General features: G+C 36.7%; 5 protein-coding genes across 5 annotated transcripts; 1 reads left to right on the top strand and 4 right to left on the bottom strand.

Moving 5' to 3' along the window:
- Window positions 1–939: 939 nt before the first annotated feature.
- On the top strand, window positions 940–1,929 carry RO3G_03552 (uncharacterized protein; the record flags this gene model as incomplete). Its single annotated transcript, XM_067658142.1, has 1 exon — window positions 940–1,929. The coding sequence occupies one exon, from the start codon at window positions 940–942 to the stop codon at window positions 1,927–1,929; it is 990 nt and encodes a 329-aa protein (XP_067514243.1).
- A 351-nt stretch (window positions 1,930–2,280) lies between these two features.
- RO3G_03551 (uncharacterized protein) lies at window positions 2,281–3,217 on the bottom strand (the record flags this gene model as incomplete). The annotated part of the gene is made up of 3 exons (XM_067658141.1): window positions 2,281–2,607; window positions 2,699–2,932; window positions 2,999–3,217. 3 exons carry the CDS (start codon window positions 3,215–3,217, stop codon window positions 2,281–2,283), a joined length of 780 nt encoding a protein of 259 aa, XP_067514242.1.
- A 2,039-nt stretch (window positions 3,218–5,256) lies between these two features.
- On the bottom strand, window positions 5,257–9,666 carry RO3G_03550 (uncharacterized protein; the record flags this gene model as incomplete). The annotated part of the gene is made up of 2 exons (XM_067658140.1): window positions 5,257–8,042; window positions 8,217–9,666. The coding sequence occupies 2 exons, from the start codon at window positions 9,664–9,666 to the stop codon at window positions 5,257–5,259; spliced, it is 4,236 nt and encodes a 1,411-aa protein (XP_067514241.1).
- A 1,027-nt stretch (window positions 9,667–10,693) lies between these two features.
- Window positions 10,694–11,215, bottom strand: RO3G_03549 (uncharacterized protein; the record flags this gene model as incomplete). The annotated part of the gene is made up of 1 exon (XM_067658139.1): window positions 10,694–11,215. One exon carries the CDS (start codon window positions 11,213–11,215, stop codon window positions 10,694–10,696), a length of 522 nt encoding a protein of 173 aa, XP_067514240.1.
- Window positions 11,216–13,488: 2,273 nt separating this feature from the next.
- Window positions 13,489–14,894, bottom strand: RO3G_03548 (uncharacterized protein; the record flags this gene model as incomplete). Its single annotated transcript, XM_067658138.1, has 2 exons — window positions 13,489–13,831; window positions 13,978–14,894. 2 exons carry the CDS (start codon window positions 14,892–14,894, stop codon window positions 13,489–13,491), a joined length of 1,260 nt encoding a protein of 419 aa, XP_067514239.1.
- Window positions 14,895–14,933: the final 39 nt, after the last annotated feature.

Below are 14,933 nucleotides of genomic sequence, written 5' to 3'. Positions count from 1 at the left end.
TCTATCCAACCTATATGCTTCTTGGCAAACTGAAGGAGCGCCTTTTGGGAAGAATGCGTTAAAGGAAGAGCTGTTGGTTTTCGTCGAAATTGAAATTTGGAGCTTTTAAGAAGGTTTCGCACGGTCTGGCTGCAAATATCCGAACCTAAGCCACTTAAGTCTCTGGCAGCGTGCTCTCCGGTCTTGTACACACCAGCATTGAACCTGCGCAATACAAGGCGCGCGTCGTATATGTTAAGTTTCTTGGGTTGACCTGCTTGCAATACGGAGTGATGGTCTACTTCTTTCGCAATGTTCGAAATAGACCCTTTAGAAACATGTAACTCGTTGCTGGTAACATCGTACGACTTTCCTCTTCTTAAAGCAGAAATAATTGCATTTCGTTGGGTTTCTGAAATTTCGCAATTTACCATTACTTGAAATGTCGAGATGGAGCAATGAGAGATTACAATGGGAAAGCAAAAAAAAACCAAAATCGACCAGGGCTGCCTTGGAATAGCAGAAGTAGTCACGGGTAAAAATTATGATAGCAGTCACGAGTTAGTCCTATGTTATTTGGGAACATAGGCGTAAATTTAGTTCATATTCAAAAAAACCCAAAAAATTGTTCATTTTGATTTTGATTTTTGATTGGATATTTTCCAGCATTTACGCATAGCACGTGATATGCTTACAGTGTAGTAAATAGCTGAGAAGCAGTGTTTCATAATGGTTTGTGCTGAGCGCTGATTGGGGATTATGCGAAGCAGATTCAGTACGAAATGTGTAAAAGGCGGTTCAAAATGAACAATTTTTTGAGGTAGTGTATAACAAGGTGTACAGTAGCTTAATAACTATGGTTCTACAAGCTCTAGAAGAGAAAATCACGAAACATTGGGACAATTTTGTGGGTCACTGTATGAGTTTGTCCTTGGTGTTGCTGAATTGTATGGTCCAGAAATGGTTACTCCAAATATGCATCTTCATCTACATTTGAAGGACTCCATTCAAGACTTTGGTCCAATCTATGCATTTTGGTTGTATGGCTTTGAAAGACTTAATGGTGACATTAAGAAGATGACGGTAAACTACAAAACAGCATTCGAAGTTACATACATGAAGAAGTTCCTTTCTGTTGTACACTATGGTGACTACATCCGTAACTTACCACAAGGAATTAAACAGAATCCAGTGATGATGTCTTCCTTTGTCTATTTGTCACCAACGCCTTCTGATTCCCTTGTTGCTTCATCTGTTTCAACCAGCTTTGATTTCAGCTTATTTGTCAGTGCTCCTCTACGTTTGAATGATACCTTCACTGGTGCTGAAATTCTACCTCCTGATACACAAGCTTCTGCTAGACACAAAGTTAGTGTTAATAGATTGACTCAAGCCCATTATGGTTACCTTCTTGCCTTTTACAGACTTGTATATACTGATCGAACATTCGCAAGTGCGCTTATTCCAGAAGACCACGATGACTTGTCTACAATGGTACTTCCCGATATTTCTGTTTTCGCTGAAATCGAAATTCTTGGGCAAACGTATCGATCAAAAGCATCGCGTACTACTCGTGGTTGCTATATTGAAGTCGCTTGTAATCCTACTATTCCTGGAAAAGAGGCTGAGATGCGAATTGGTGAAGTTCAGTATTATTTTAGCCATCAGCTTCAAATGAAGAAAACTATAATTCCAAATGGTCGGGTCTTTGCCCCAAATGCTTTTGATGAACACCTCTTTGCTTTTGTACGTTGGTATAACGCTCCTCTTCATCCTTTTCGAGGATTTGAATGTCTTGGTGCCGCGTACTACCACAACTCTTTTCGACCAGCTGGTTCAGACTGTATTCTTCCAGTATCGCGTATCTTTACTTGTGTTGCTATGAAGCAAGGTTATCCTGATAATCATGTTGTCTTTTTACCTCTCCCAAGAAAAACCATTGGTTTGTAAAAAGTAAAAAAAATAAAAAAATAAAAAAATAAAGTAAAATAAAAAAAGTAAAAGTAAAAAAAAAAAATTAAAATTTAAAAAATCCAAACACCGCATTTCTTTTTATTTTTTTTTGTTCATTTTATAATTTTTTTAAAACTGGAAGTCGTCTTCATCCAACTGCATTTCAGAATCAAAAGCCCAAGCGATACTCTCTTCAGTTATATTTTCTTTTCTGACGAAGTCAGGAACAGGCAGCGAACATTCCCTTCGAATGCGAGGAAGAGACTGAATGTTGCTGGTTCCAGTCCTTTGTCTCTTGGCCCTGTCACTTGCTATCTGATCATCCAACAGCTTGAAGAATTCAGTGCACTAAATATTGGATAATGAGCTGATTGCGCTTAAAAAGATATTAATTAAACTTACTGCTGGTGATCTGTACTTTGGTACACGAACTTCAAAATAATCAATGGTTTTTGTACACAAGACAGACATGCGTTCCTTTTCGGTAAAAGGAGTTGTTCTATCTGGATTTTGCTCCAGAAGAACTTCCTCTACCTTATCCATTGTATCGCTATTATACATATCTTCTTCTTCAGACATGTACTGCTGTTGAAGCAAGTACTCGCAGTTCGGATAGTTGTTGTAAACGCCTTGATCCTTGTGCTGCTCATACATTGCTTTCCGTGTTTTGATTTTCTAAAAAAAAAATCAATTATAAAATAGCAATAGCCTTTATTGTCCTTACGTTGTTTTTTCGAGTCGTTTTAGCAGCCTTTCTTTTCTTTACGAACTCGTCGACAACACCAACCTCCTCTCCAGCCATACCAGCTTTCTTGGTATAATACTGCCTTTCAAGGTATTTTCGCAAATCGCGGCCATTGGTATGCTTGTACGCATAATGGCTATTGACATACTCTTGCAACAGCTTAAGTACTTTTTGATTCTCAACAGACTTTAGAGGCTTGCTGAGATCGTACTTAGATGACGGAGGTAAATCATTGTAATGATTCCTCACAGCATCCTAAAATTAAAGAAAAAAAAAAGTAATTATTACACTTGTTTAAATTTAAATTATTAATAACCTTACCTTAATCGCTGTTGCAATTGGTTTTGCACTTTTGCTGGATTCTTGTTCAAGCTCGCTGTAGGCTTCTTTGACCTTGGCAAATGCCACTTGCAAGGCACGCTTTTCTTCCTGCTCTTTTCTTAACATCTCCTTCAAAGTGTCAATTTCCTTTCTCATATCCAGATAAATGGAGAAGGAAAGAGAAGCTTCATCACGTCCAACATCTTCAGCTTCACGCATTCGCTTCTGGACATTGGTCATAGGGGGTAACCAGGTCTAGGATAGGCAAAGCTATCAAGAATACCATCACTTGACACAAACTCAGGAACAACAGCACGGGAAGGAAGAGCAATTGGCTGCCCAGCAGAGTTAGAGCCACGAGCATTGACAGGAGCAGGGTTGAATTCGATAATACGGTCAGACATAATGTTATAAGGTACTTTGAAGAAAAAGTAAAGAAACTTAACGTTGAAGTTGAACACACCTTAAATACTATTGCGTTCAATTGTAAACTCAGTTCTATACAAATCAAAAAATCTATAAAAGGATTGATGTCTCAGATCAATCTTTTCTTTTCTTTCTTTCTTTTTTTTGATTTGTTATCCCAGGTAAGTTGTTCTTTTTTTTAAAAATTTTTTTTTTCTAATGTACTTTATTAAAAATTCATAGATATACTTATGGCTATTATAAGTTCTTGGGTCCTTTCTGTATCTGTTTATGTGGTACGTAAGTTTCTAAATTTTCATTGTCTTTATTAACATTCAAATTTAGTTTTCTAAGCTTGATTCTGAAGCTGTTTGAACTCCTTGATATCGTCTTCTAGTTTTTAAAGAGGTTTAAGGTAAGAAAGTCGGGTACATCATGTTTCACTGTAATTAATCTTTTATTTTATTCAGTTTCAATTCTACTTTCCTACTGCCTAGTCTACTGCCTTCATCTTTCTTTTGCTTCTGATCTCTTTTGACTCTGCTTCATTGCATTTGTTTGTTTTGCCTGTTTTGTCTGCTATATTGTATTGTTTGCTGCTTCTGAGGTCTAGGTAAGTGCAATTTTGAAAAAAAAATTTTTTGGTATCTACCGTTTAAAGGTGTTGTTTCATTATTCCCATCGATCCCTTGTTCCTTTTCCCGCCTTTTTGTATCATTTTTAATAAACAAATGAACCAATAATATATAATCAATATGACGATAAAGCCCCAAAATAAACGAATAAAACTAAATTTTTAACCAATAATACCGTATTTTAAGCCTATTTTATTTCCTAATATAAACCATCCAGAGTTATATATAATCATAATAAGCCAATAAGAAAGTATTGCGAAAAGGCAATAAGCCAATAAAGAAGTAATATTCAAGAGAAATAGACGTATAAGGAAGTATTACTAAAGGCAATAAACCAATAAAGGAGTAGTATCAAAGAAAAACGCAAGCATGTAAGGTCCAATAGAAAGGTGTTATGTTTGTGTATCATCGTAGAAAGAACAATGAAGCGGCGCGTCACCAAAAGTAACACGGTATTCCACATACATATCTTAACATTTAGAGCAAAATACACGAAGTATATATTTTATGAAATTTGTAAATATATTGACGTAAACTCGAAATATCTGATTATATTCTGTCAAATATATTGTTCTATATATAGCAATTATTTGCAGTGACCTGCAGAAGTCGTATCTCGATCCGGACTTTTTTAATGACCTTCTACTTGTCATCCCTCTTGAATGAAGTGATAAAAAAGGAAAAATAACGACTGTTCTTAGTAGATCTCACAATTGGCCAATTTTGGCTTAATAAACTCCGCTTAAAAATGATGGAATCGTGTTCTGTGACCCCAATTACCATATTAAGCATACCAAACTCCGCACGCGGAGTTTGTATATATATATATAGTGGATGGACGGTAAATCTTTCATAGTGTCGTGCTTGAACTTATGTTTTTACTCTTTAAAATAATAAATAAAGTTTTTTAAGGTCTTGTTTTATTGATATTCAAATTCTTCGAGTATTTATATTATTTTTCAAACAAGAGTTATATACAGTAATAATTATATTTTGTGAGTCATGTTGATAGTTCATTGTTATCTGCTTCGTGAGTCATCTTCAGTAACTTGCACAATAATCTTAATGAGGAATGAACTGTAACATTACCAAAAATATCAGCAAAAGGCATGACAATACCCCCTTTTCAAAGTGTTGATAGACCCTTAGCAACAAGACTCCAAAGTGAAAGTTTTTTTTTTTTTTTTTTTTTTTTTTTTTTTTTTTTTTTTTTTTTTTTTAGTGTTGATTATTCAATTTCGCATCCGTATCAATTCTAGCCATTCGTGGAATATACCATGACTTGTCAATTGATGTACCAACATATTTGACTGGATGAAGACGATCTGTGTGAACCCAAGATTGATATGTTTTTCCATTAATTTCTTGAATTTGATATGTGTTAAAGTCTAGGTTGCGTTTGATGACTTTATATGGACCCATCCAATTGAATTCTAGACCTTTCTTGCTTTCATGCCTTAACAATACGTAATCACCAATTTCAAATATTTGTATCTTGTCCTTGAGCAAAGAATCCCAGCGAGACTTGTCAATTTCAGCTTGTTTCCTTAATCTGTCTTCAGCTGTGTATCTTGCTTCTCGTAATTTACGTAAGTGCACCATAACATCTTGTGACATGATTTCTTGATCTTGTTCAATAAATTCATTCATAAAAGGACGATGATGATCACCAGGAATTCGAGGCTCCACTCCATAAGTTAAAAAGAACGGACTGAATCCAGTAGTCGCATGTTTTCTTATCCTACAAGCAAAAAGTGCAGCATCCATATAATCATCCCAGCTATGAACATTACCATTAACATATTTTGTCAGCATCTTCTTGAACAATTGGTTAAGTCTTTCACATTTGCCATTAGATCTGGGATGAAAGGCACTGGTCAAATTATGTTTGGTCTTGATTCTAGAAATGTATTGCTTGACAACTTTAGACATGAAGTTTGCCCCTCGATCCGTTAGAATTTCATTAGGACATCCGAAACGCAAAACTATTTCTTCATATATAAACTTGACTATTTCCTCTCCAGTAGCATTTTGCAGTGCTCGAGCAATAGGCCAATTCGTAGTATAGTCAACAGCCATAAGAATCCATCTGTTACCATTTTTTGTTGACGGTAATTCGCCAATGAAATCAAGATGCCATCTTGAAAAAGCAGGAGGCACTTCCAATGGTTGCATTGGAGCATGATGTTTAATTTTATCAGCAGGTCCGGCAAGTTGACATTGAGGGCATTTAGATATCCAGGCGTTAATATCATTTTGCATCTTTGGCCACCAGACTCTTGATTTCATTAAACTATAGACATTGGTTTGACCAGAATGGCCATATCCTACATGAAAGTTATCTACCATATCAGCACGTCTTACAAAAGGAATAAATTTGAGTTCAACGTAATCTTCATTCTTTGGAATTTTTTCTTTGCGGTAAACTTGATTATCCCTGATTACAAAATGGTGTTTCAATTTGTCCAGTTCATTTTTAATCTTGTTAGGCCATCTTTCTGGAGAAGACAGATAGTGTAATGGCCAATCTTGGATAGGATCTTGATCAAGAATAGATAAGGACTTGACAGCTGCAGAAATGTGATATAAATATCGAGGCTGCATAGATTCTTTCTCCGGCTTAGCTTCTACACCATCTCTTCTTGACAGTAAATCAGGTACATGATTTTCAGTACCCGGCTTGTACAATATATCAGGATCATAGAGTTCGATTTCACTGAGCCAGCGAACCAATCTTGGTGTGGGCTTATTTTGCGATCGCAAATATTTTAAAGGTAGATGATCTGTGAAAACTTGATATTCATTACCTTCAATAAAACATCTCCATGTTCGTAATGCATGTAAAATGCTGAGCAATTCTCTTTCTTGGGCAGGATAGTTTCGTTCAGCTTGGGATAGTTTCTTGGATTCAAAAGCCAGAGGTTTCCATACACCGTTTTCTTCTTCTTGTAATAAGACAGCACCAATAGCAAAGTCACTGGCATCACATTCAATTCTAAAAGGTTTGGTCATGTCAGGCGTCATCAATACAGGCGCACTGGATAGCTTCCTTTTAATTAGGTCAAAGCTTTTCTGACAATCTTCGGTCCAAGTTATAGCACGACGTTTAGGCCCAGATCCCTTTGTAAGATTTGTTAGAGGAGCAGCAATACCAGCGAAACCAGAGATAAATCTTCGATAATGCTGTGCAAGACCAATAAATTGTCTGACTTGCTGTACATTAGTAGGAGTAGGCCAATCAAAAACAGCTTTAACCTTTTCTGGAGCAGGCTTGATACCTTCAGCGCTAATATTAAAACCAAGAAAAGTTAGCTCTTTTCTGTTGAAACGGCATTTCTTCTTATTGATAATCAATTTGGCTTCATCAAGTTTTTTTAATACTAGTCTAACATGCTTTTTGTGTTGCTCTTCATCTCCTGTCGAAAATATCAGAATATCATCCAGGTAAACCATCACAAACTTGTCAATATAATCAGCCAAAATAGAATTCATCATTTTTTGAAAAGCAGGTCCACTATTAGATAGACCAAAAGGAACTACTTTCCAACAGAATTGACCATATCTTGTGCTGATAGCAGTCTTAATTGAATCCGTTTCCGATAGTCGCTGCTGATGAAAACCATTCGTTAAGTCCAAATAAGTGAAATATTTTGCCTTGTGTAATCGTTCTAAGCATTCATCTATGCGAGGCAATTGAATCTTTTGCTTGAGCGTCACTTTATTCAACATTCTGTAATCACAGCACATACGCAAATCACCATTTGGTTTTCTAACGAATAGTACTGGATTTGACCATTCTGAAGCACAAGGTTCAATTAATCCTTTTTGTAGTAATTCATCCAATTGTTTGCGTAGTTCAGTTAGTTCCAAAGGCGACATTTTGTATGGAGGTCTTGAAACAGGTACAGCATCAGGTTTAGTGACTATAATTTCTTGAGTGTCCCTAACTGGCGGCAGACCAGAGATATGACCTTTAAATACATCAGGGAATTCCTTACTAAACTCTGTAGCCCAATTTATGTCAGTTTCATTTATATGATTCAAATATGTTACTCCTGATTCACTAATTGAAGCATGTATCAAGTAGCACTCTTCTATCTGATTTTTCTTGAATAGCCTATTTAGTTGTTTGGCTGAGACGATCGTATTGATATTTTCTTGTTTCGCTTCAACTTTACTTTTGAAGTCATTGGGTTTCATTATCACCGTTGAGAGATCAGGTAAAGTAATTGACCAAGCACTTTCAAACCAATCTGGTTTAGGTTTTATTCTTTTTAGCCATTCATTGCCAAGGATGATATCAAACTTTGATTCAAATACAAACGCCTTGAATGTGTCAATAAAGTTCTTACCCTCCCCTTCGATTTTCATTGTACATGTAGCTTCACCAGTTATCATCGTTTGTTCCCCATTTGCAGTTTCTACCGCTTGATTGTTGATTGATCTAAAGGCATCTGCATTCTTGAGGGCCTTAGGATGAATATAATTGGCACTGGCACCACTATCGATTAATGCATAGTACGGTTGTCCTTGAATGAAAACTTCATAAGTAGGCAGTGGAGAGTTACGAGAAGTTGCATTCATCAGAAAGTTTCGATCATTAGAAAAGTCAAAGGAGTAAGGGGAAAGATCAATTAAAGAATCTTTATTGACACTATCAAAAAAGGACGAATCACTAGTTTGTTTGGTTATAGTACGATTATTACTCGTATCCATTTCAATCAGGTCCGCATGGTACACTTGATTTTGACCAAATGATCTCTGGTTACCTTTGAATCGACTTTGTTTCAATTTACTTTGCTCAAACTCTCTGACTTCTCTTAATCTTGTTCTACATTCTGCTACAACATGTCCAGGTTTGCTACACCAGTGACAAATGATGTTTTTCTTGTTGAATCTAGTATTTCTTCTGTCTTGTTGATTATAACGATTGTTATTATTGTTGGATCTTATTATTGCATTTACTTGATGCATTAAAGCAGATAAATCCATTGGATCATTTTGAAATTGTTCGTGTACTTGTTGAGGAAGAACTATTCCAGCTTGTTGTGCACTATCGTATGATATCGAATACCTGATAGCTTCTTCAAGTGATCGGGGTTCTCTTGTCAAAACATGTATCCTTGCTTTATCCTTTAATCCTCTAACAAATCGGTCTAATGCTTCATCATCAGAAACTCTTGGTAAATCCAATAGTATATCCTGAAATGCATCAGCATATTCTGTTATGGATGAGGTTTGCTTGATATTTGCTAATCTATCTCTTGCAGCTTGTTCAGAATATGAAGGTTTGAAGGCGTACTCTAAATCATGTTTAAACTTCTCCCATGTTTGTGGTTCTTCTTGTTTCTGAGTTATGTGATTCCACCATTTTTGTGATCTTCCTCTAAGTAGAGTTACTGCATATGCAATCCAACGATTTGGATGTACACTGTAGAAACTGAGATAACGCTCGACTTCTTGTATCCATAAGTTAATTACTGCAGCACTTCTTTCACCACTGTATGTAGAAGGAATGGGAATACGGACACTATTCTGATTGTTTTCTGGTTTATTGTTTATTGCTGATGCAACAGCAGTAGCGATCAACTGTGCTAGATCCTGCATATTTACGTTGTTGGAATCCATCTTGTTTAATTTGAATTTTATTTCGCTTGTCGATAATTGATTACTATTGTTGAGTGTAAATTCAGTTGCTAATTTCTCTGCTTCTCTGTCTATATATGTGAATTGTAATCTACTTAATTGTTTTCTTTGATCTTCTGGAAATGTCGTAACTTGACGATAGGATATAAATTTTTCTTTAAGTTCAGGATTAAGTAATTCGTGTACTCTTTCTTCTATTTCAAATATTCGTTGCTGTTGTGATAAACTGCCGTTTGACATAAACTTATATTATATCTGTTGTAAATTGTTTGACTACAACAGATGCTACCAATTGTCGTGCTTGAACTTATGTTTTTACTCTTTAAAATAATAAATAAAGTTTTTTAAGGTCTTGTTTTATTGATATTCAAATTCTTCGAGTATTTATATTATTTTTCAAACAAGAGTTATATACAGTAATAATTATATTTTGTGAGTCATGTTGATAGTTCATTGTTATCTGCTTCGTGAGTCATCTTCAGTAACTTGCACAATAATCTTAATGAGGAATGAACTGTAACATTACCAAAAATATCAGCAAAAGGCATGACAATAGATCCAAAAATAAGTTACTTAGACCCAAAAATAATGCAAAAAGTAGACTATGTTTGCTGAGCGTCTACCGAGAATCGAACCAACGCCTTTAGAATGAGAAGCCATTAGCATAACCCAATAACCACAAATGTTGATTTGCCGATTCTCGTTTCGCAAGCCTTTTTGTCATACAATTTTTGGTTTTTGGAGCTGTTTTTCTCGACCTGCAGAAGTCGTATCTCGGCCCGGACTTTTTTAATGACCTTCTACTTGTCATCCCTCTTGAGTGAAGTAATGAAGAAGGAAGAAAAAATGACTGTCCTTAGTAGATCTCGCAATTGGCCAATTTTGGCTTAATAAACTCCGCTTAAAAATGATGGAATCGTGTTCTGTGACCCCAATTACCATATTAAGCATACCAAACTCCGCACGCGGAGTTTGTATATATATATATAGTAGATGGACGGTAAATCTTTCATAGATCCGATCCCAATCCTTGTCCATATGTACCGTTTGATTCTTGTGGTATAACAAACGACGAGTGTACAGGCGTGCCGGAAATATGGCGAAGGTGGTTGCTTGAATCCTCATGGTAACACTGTGAATGATTCGAGGGGTTTGTCTCCGTGGATGATCCAATATTTGTTTGATAGATCTGCGAAGATCCCTCAACTTCTTCATCGGTAGAGAAACCGTCATGGTTTTGGTATTCAATACAAAGCCGAGGTGTTCCAGTTGCTGAGTTGGAGTCAAGACCGATTTCTTGAAGTTGATTAACCAGCCTAGTTGTTGAAGTAGATTCACCACTGTCTGTGCCTGTTGTATAGCCAATTGTTTTGTATTTGCAGCTAAAATCCAGTCGTCTAAATAAGCCGAAATCCGATAGCCTTGAGAGCGAAAGTGTTCTAGTATGGGTCTGCAAACTTTGCTGAAGACAAATGGACTGGTAGACAAACCAAAGGCGGTCGTACAGTACTGGTAAACTTGATCTTTCCATTTGAGCCGTAAGAATCTCCTCGATTCTGGATGAAGACCTACAGTAGGTCAAAAAACTGCTGCAAGGAATTGCAAAATTCAGATTTTACAGCTGGTTGTCCATGGGTACTGCACCAAACTATCTCAAACTTTGACTGTTTGTACCTCAATAGAAAGTGCATTTATTCGTCGATTATCGGATATGGGCAATGGTTATTGGTGGAATTTGATACTGCTAAAGGTAATATTTTAAACATCCGGTATTTTTTACTTGTTTATATATGTTTGAAATAATGAATTTTAATACGACCCAACCGGTTGCCATCACAATTTTTCTCTCTTTTGACGTGATTAGAATGCTATCTGTATTTAAGAGTGCTTACAATTTCTTTATTCTAAATCTTATATTCCTTTGTTTAAATTATTTCTCTTTTTTACCCTCTCACCAATTGCATGCATATATGACTGTCAGAAGAGAAAGTAAACGATCTCAAACAGACATTAACCGGATCCACATCAAAGTATGATATTGCTAAGGAGACTGGATTACATGAATCAACTGTTAGTAGATACTTTATAACGTTGTTTTGAAGTAGGACAGTGAGCACAGGTGATAGACCTACATTAGTCTCCAAAGTGACAAAGCGGCTAATCAAAAGAAAAGTCATTGAAGGGGTTCTAAAGACTTCCAAAGAGGTATACCGGGAGCCAGTTGGATTTGGCTACGATATCTCATACCAGTCAGAGATTAACGTACTGAAATTAATGGAGTTCCATTTTCTGATAGAAAAAAAGTAGCCATTTCAGACAAACGTGCATACGTAGCATCAGTTAGAATGGAAAAAGGAGCATCAGGACTGGGCAATGGTTGACTGACAACAAATCGTTTACTTTAATGAAACCAAGATCAACGTATAGGGCTTTGATGGTGATGATCACTATCGGAAAAGGCCAAGTGACCTTTTTCAACATCATGACCTGGATTTTGTAATCCACCATGAAGCTAGCAAATTGATGTCCTAGTGTTGTATAACCTCTGAAGGACCAGGATATGCTTGCTAGATTTACGATGGAAAGTTGTACTCGGGTGTTTACCAGCATATTTTGAACACTACGCTTCGTGATACGATGAAGTACTACAATATCGACTGGTCCAACATTTACTTTTAGCATGACAATGACCCAAAGCACAAGGAATAATTTACAATGGCCTAGTTATGTAGTAGCCAAGAGAGCTATATTAACGATTGACCAACTCGGAGCCACGACTTAAATTCAATCGAGCACGTATGGCATCAATTGAAGTTGAAACTCAACTATTACGAACAGAGAGCAAAGAACACGGATGTGCTTTGGGAACGAGTTGAGGAAATATGAATTGACTTCAATAAATAACTTTGTCAAAGACATGTAGATAATATTTCGGAAAGAACTCAAGAGATTATTAATAGAAAAAGAGGACCAACCAAATATTAATAAATAAATTCATTCCGTTGAAATTTTCATTTTTTCAAATTTTCAAATTGCGCATCTCATACTTCCTTCAATACTTATCCAATAGGGCTTAAACTCTTTCGGATTTTTCAAGGCATGTAGAAGATTTACTATGTGGGAACAGAGGCAGTTTGTACCATTGTAACAGGATATGCGCTATAAAAACCAAGAAAAATGGATTCCTTGCAGCAGTTTTTTGACCTACTGTATATGTAGAAATGCATCGTGTTATGTTCTGGCAAGGTAATTATCAAAATAACAAAGATAAACCAAAAGAATACTTTTTGAGACTGAACTTTATATAAGACAATCTTAATTGTTAAAAAGAAAACATTACAAAGTCTACTATTTATATTCTTCTATCAATTGGCGGGTAAATGAGTAGTTATGAGCGTAGATCCAATCATTGACATGTTTGATCGAAGAATGATCACTGAATCAATTTTGAAAATTTTTAATTCGTTGTTTTTATAGATCTTATTGTTCTTTAACTGATCTGGGAGAGTTGTCCCGTCTTCATTGAGAGGAAAGATATATTTATATGAAATGCCTCCAGTCAGATCAAAGTTGACTAGGTACCTGATCCATTATTATTCATTTACAGAAATGATGAATAGTAAAGATCATGACTTATTTAGTGTTCATGTTTACTTCATAGAATGAATCTAATAGTGATAGTTTTATATAAAAAGAAGAAGAATATATTTTATTTAATAAAGATTTAAATTATTATCTTTTATCAATTTTAATATACTTCTTTTGGTTGTGGTTATTCAATGTCCTTTATGATCAGACTCTGTTCTACAACACATCGGACAAATCGATTGAGACCAAGTAGTCGTTTGGATTGATCATGAGCGCTACTTCCCTGATAGTTTCCATCTTGAAATGAGGAGCGTCCAGATATTGGTTCAGGCGTTTGAGGTTGCAAACCGGTCGAATGCCGCCATCCTTCTTGGGGATGACAAACATCGAGCTGTAGAAGCCGGGTGTCGTGCGAAATTCCACCTCGGAGACGGGCTCTATTGCCTGCTTGGACAGTAGATCTTGGATAGCTTGATCGATCAATGGTATCTGCTCGTCGCCAAAAGGTTGGATAGCTGATGGTGTTGTTGTTGTTGGTGGAAGTGTGTGGAATTGAATTCTGTAACCGTGTTGAATTGTAGTGTTTACGAATGAGTTGATTGAAATTGTTTGCCATTTTTGATGAAATTTGCTGAGCCGACCGCCTACTGGGTCGGTTGTTGTGGGTGTTGATGCTAGTGGTGACGTTGGAGTTGTTGGATTTACTGACGAAAAGGGTTGGTGTTCTTCCTGCTGTTGTTGTTGTTGGTACGAAAGTTGTTGTTTCTGAAATTGTTGGAACTGTTGTTGCTGTTGTTGTGGTTGCTGTTGTAGTTGAAGTTGTTGTTGGTGTTGTTGGGGAAACCACCCTGCTCCGAGGGTGGACCTGCCCGAAAAAACTGCTGATCTGGACCGCTCAAGAAAGAGCCAGAGGAACTAAAGTTGCCATTTGGAAAACGACGGCGTTGACGTTTGTTGATTGTAGCTTCCCGAGTGGCCTTGCGTGCTGCCGTTTGTTGAATGAGGGTGTTCTGGAACTCATCTAATGGGAGCGTGTAGTTGACCTCATTTCCGGTTTTCATCGAAAAGGAAGGATTAACCGCACGGAGAGCAATGTTGTTGCGAGTATGTGTCATAGATGCACCAACATGCAATAAAAGTTTGCGGGCATCTCGAAGCATTGTACAATAGCGTTCCAAATTAGGATTGCCTGCTTCAGATGAGACCAGTTCATGACTGAGAATGTCAAGAGGACGGTATACAGCTGACAATAGATATTGTAGCTGCTTGAGAGAGTTGTCCTCATAACGTTGGCCTTTGTTCATCATTCGTTCAGCTGATGGAATAGTAGCCGGGGTCTTATAGTCTAAATGAGCCATAGGAGGATAGGATTCAATAATTGTTTTGCGTTCCGAGTCAGAGAGTAGGGCCGAAGTATGTAGTGGAGCATCAAGATTCATTAATTCTGTGAGACCTTCTGAAGGAGACCAGTCGTAATGGGGTCGAGTACCCATTGAGTGTAATGGGAGAGGAGCAGTGTCATCCGCTGACTGCATAGGAGTAGTAGTAGCACCATTGATTTGATCTTGTAAAGCAGCAATCTGCTGTTGCATCATGTGAAATTGTTCTTCCATAGAGGACATTGAAATATTAAATGTAAGCTTTTGACAGAAAGAAATATT

The sequence above is a fragment of the Rhizopus delemar genome, genomic scaffold (genome assembly GCF_000149305.1).
Source record: "Rhizopus delemar RA 99-880 supercont3.2 genomic scaffold, whole genome shotgun sequence".
Taxonomy (NCBI): Eukaryota; Fungi; Mucoromycota; class Mucoromycetes; order Mucorales; family Rhizopodaceae; genus Rhizopus; species Rhizopus delemar.
This window is presented reverse-complemented; position numbering and strand designations above follow the sequence as displayed.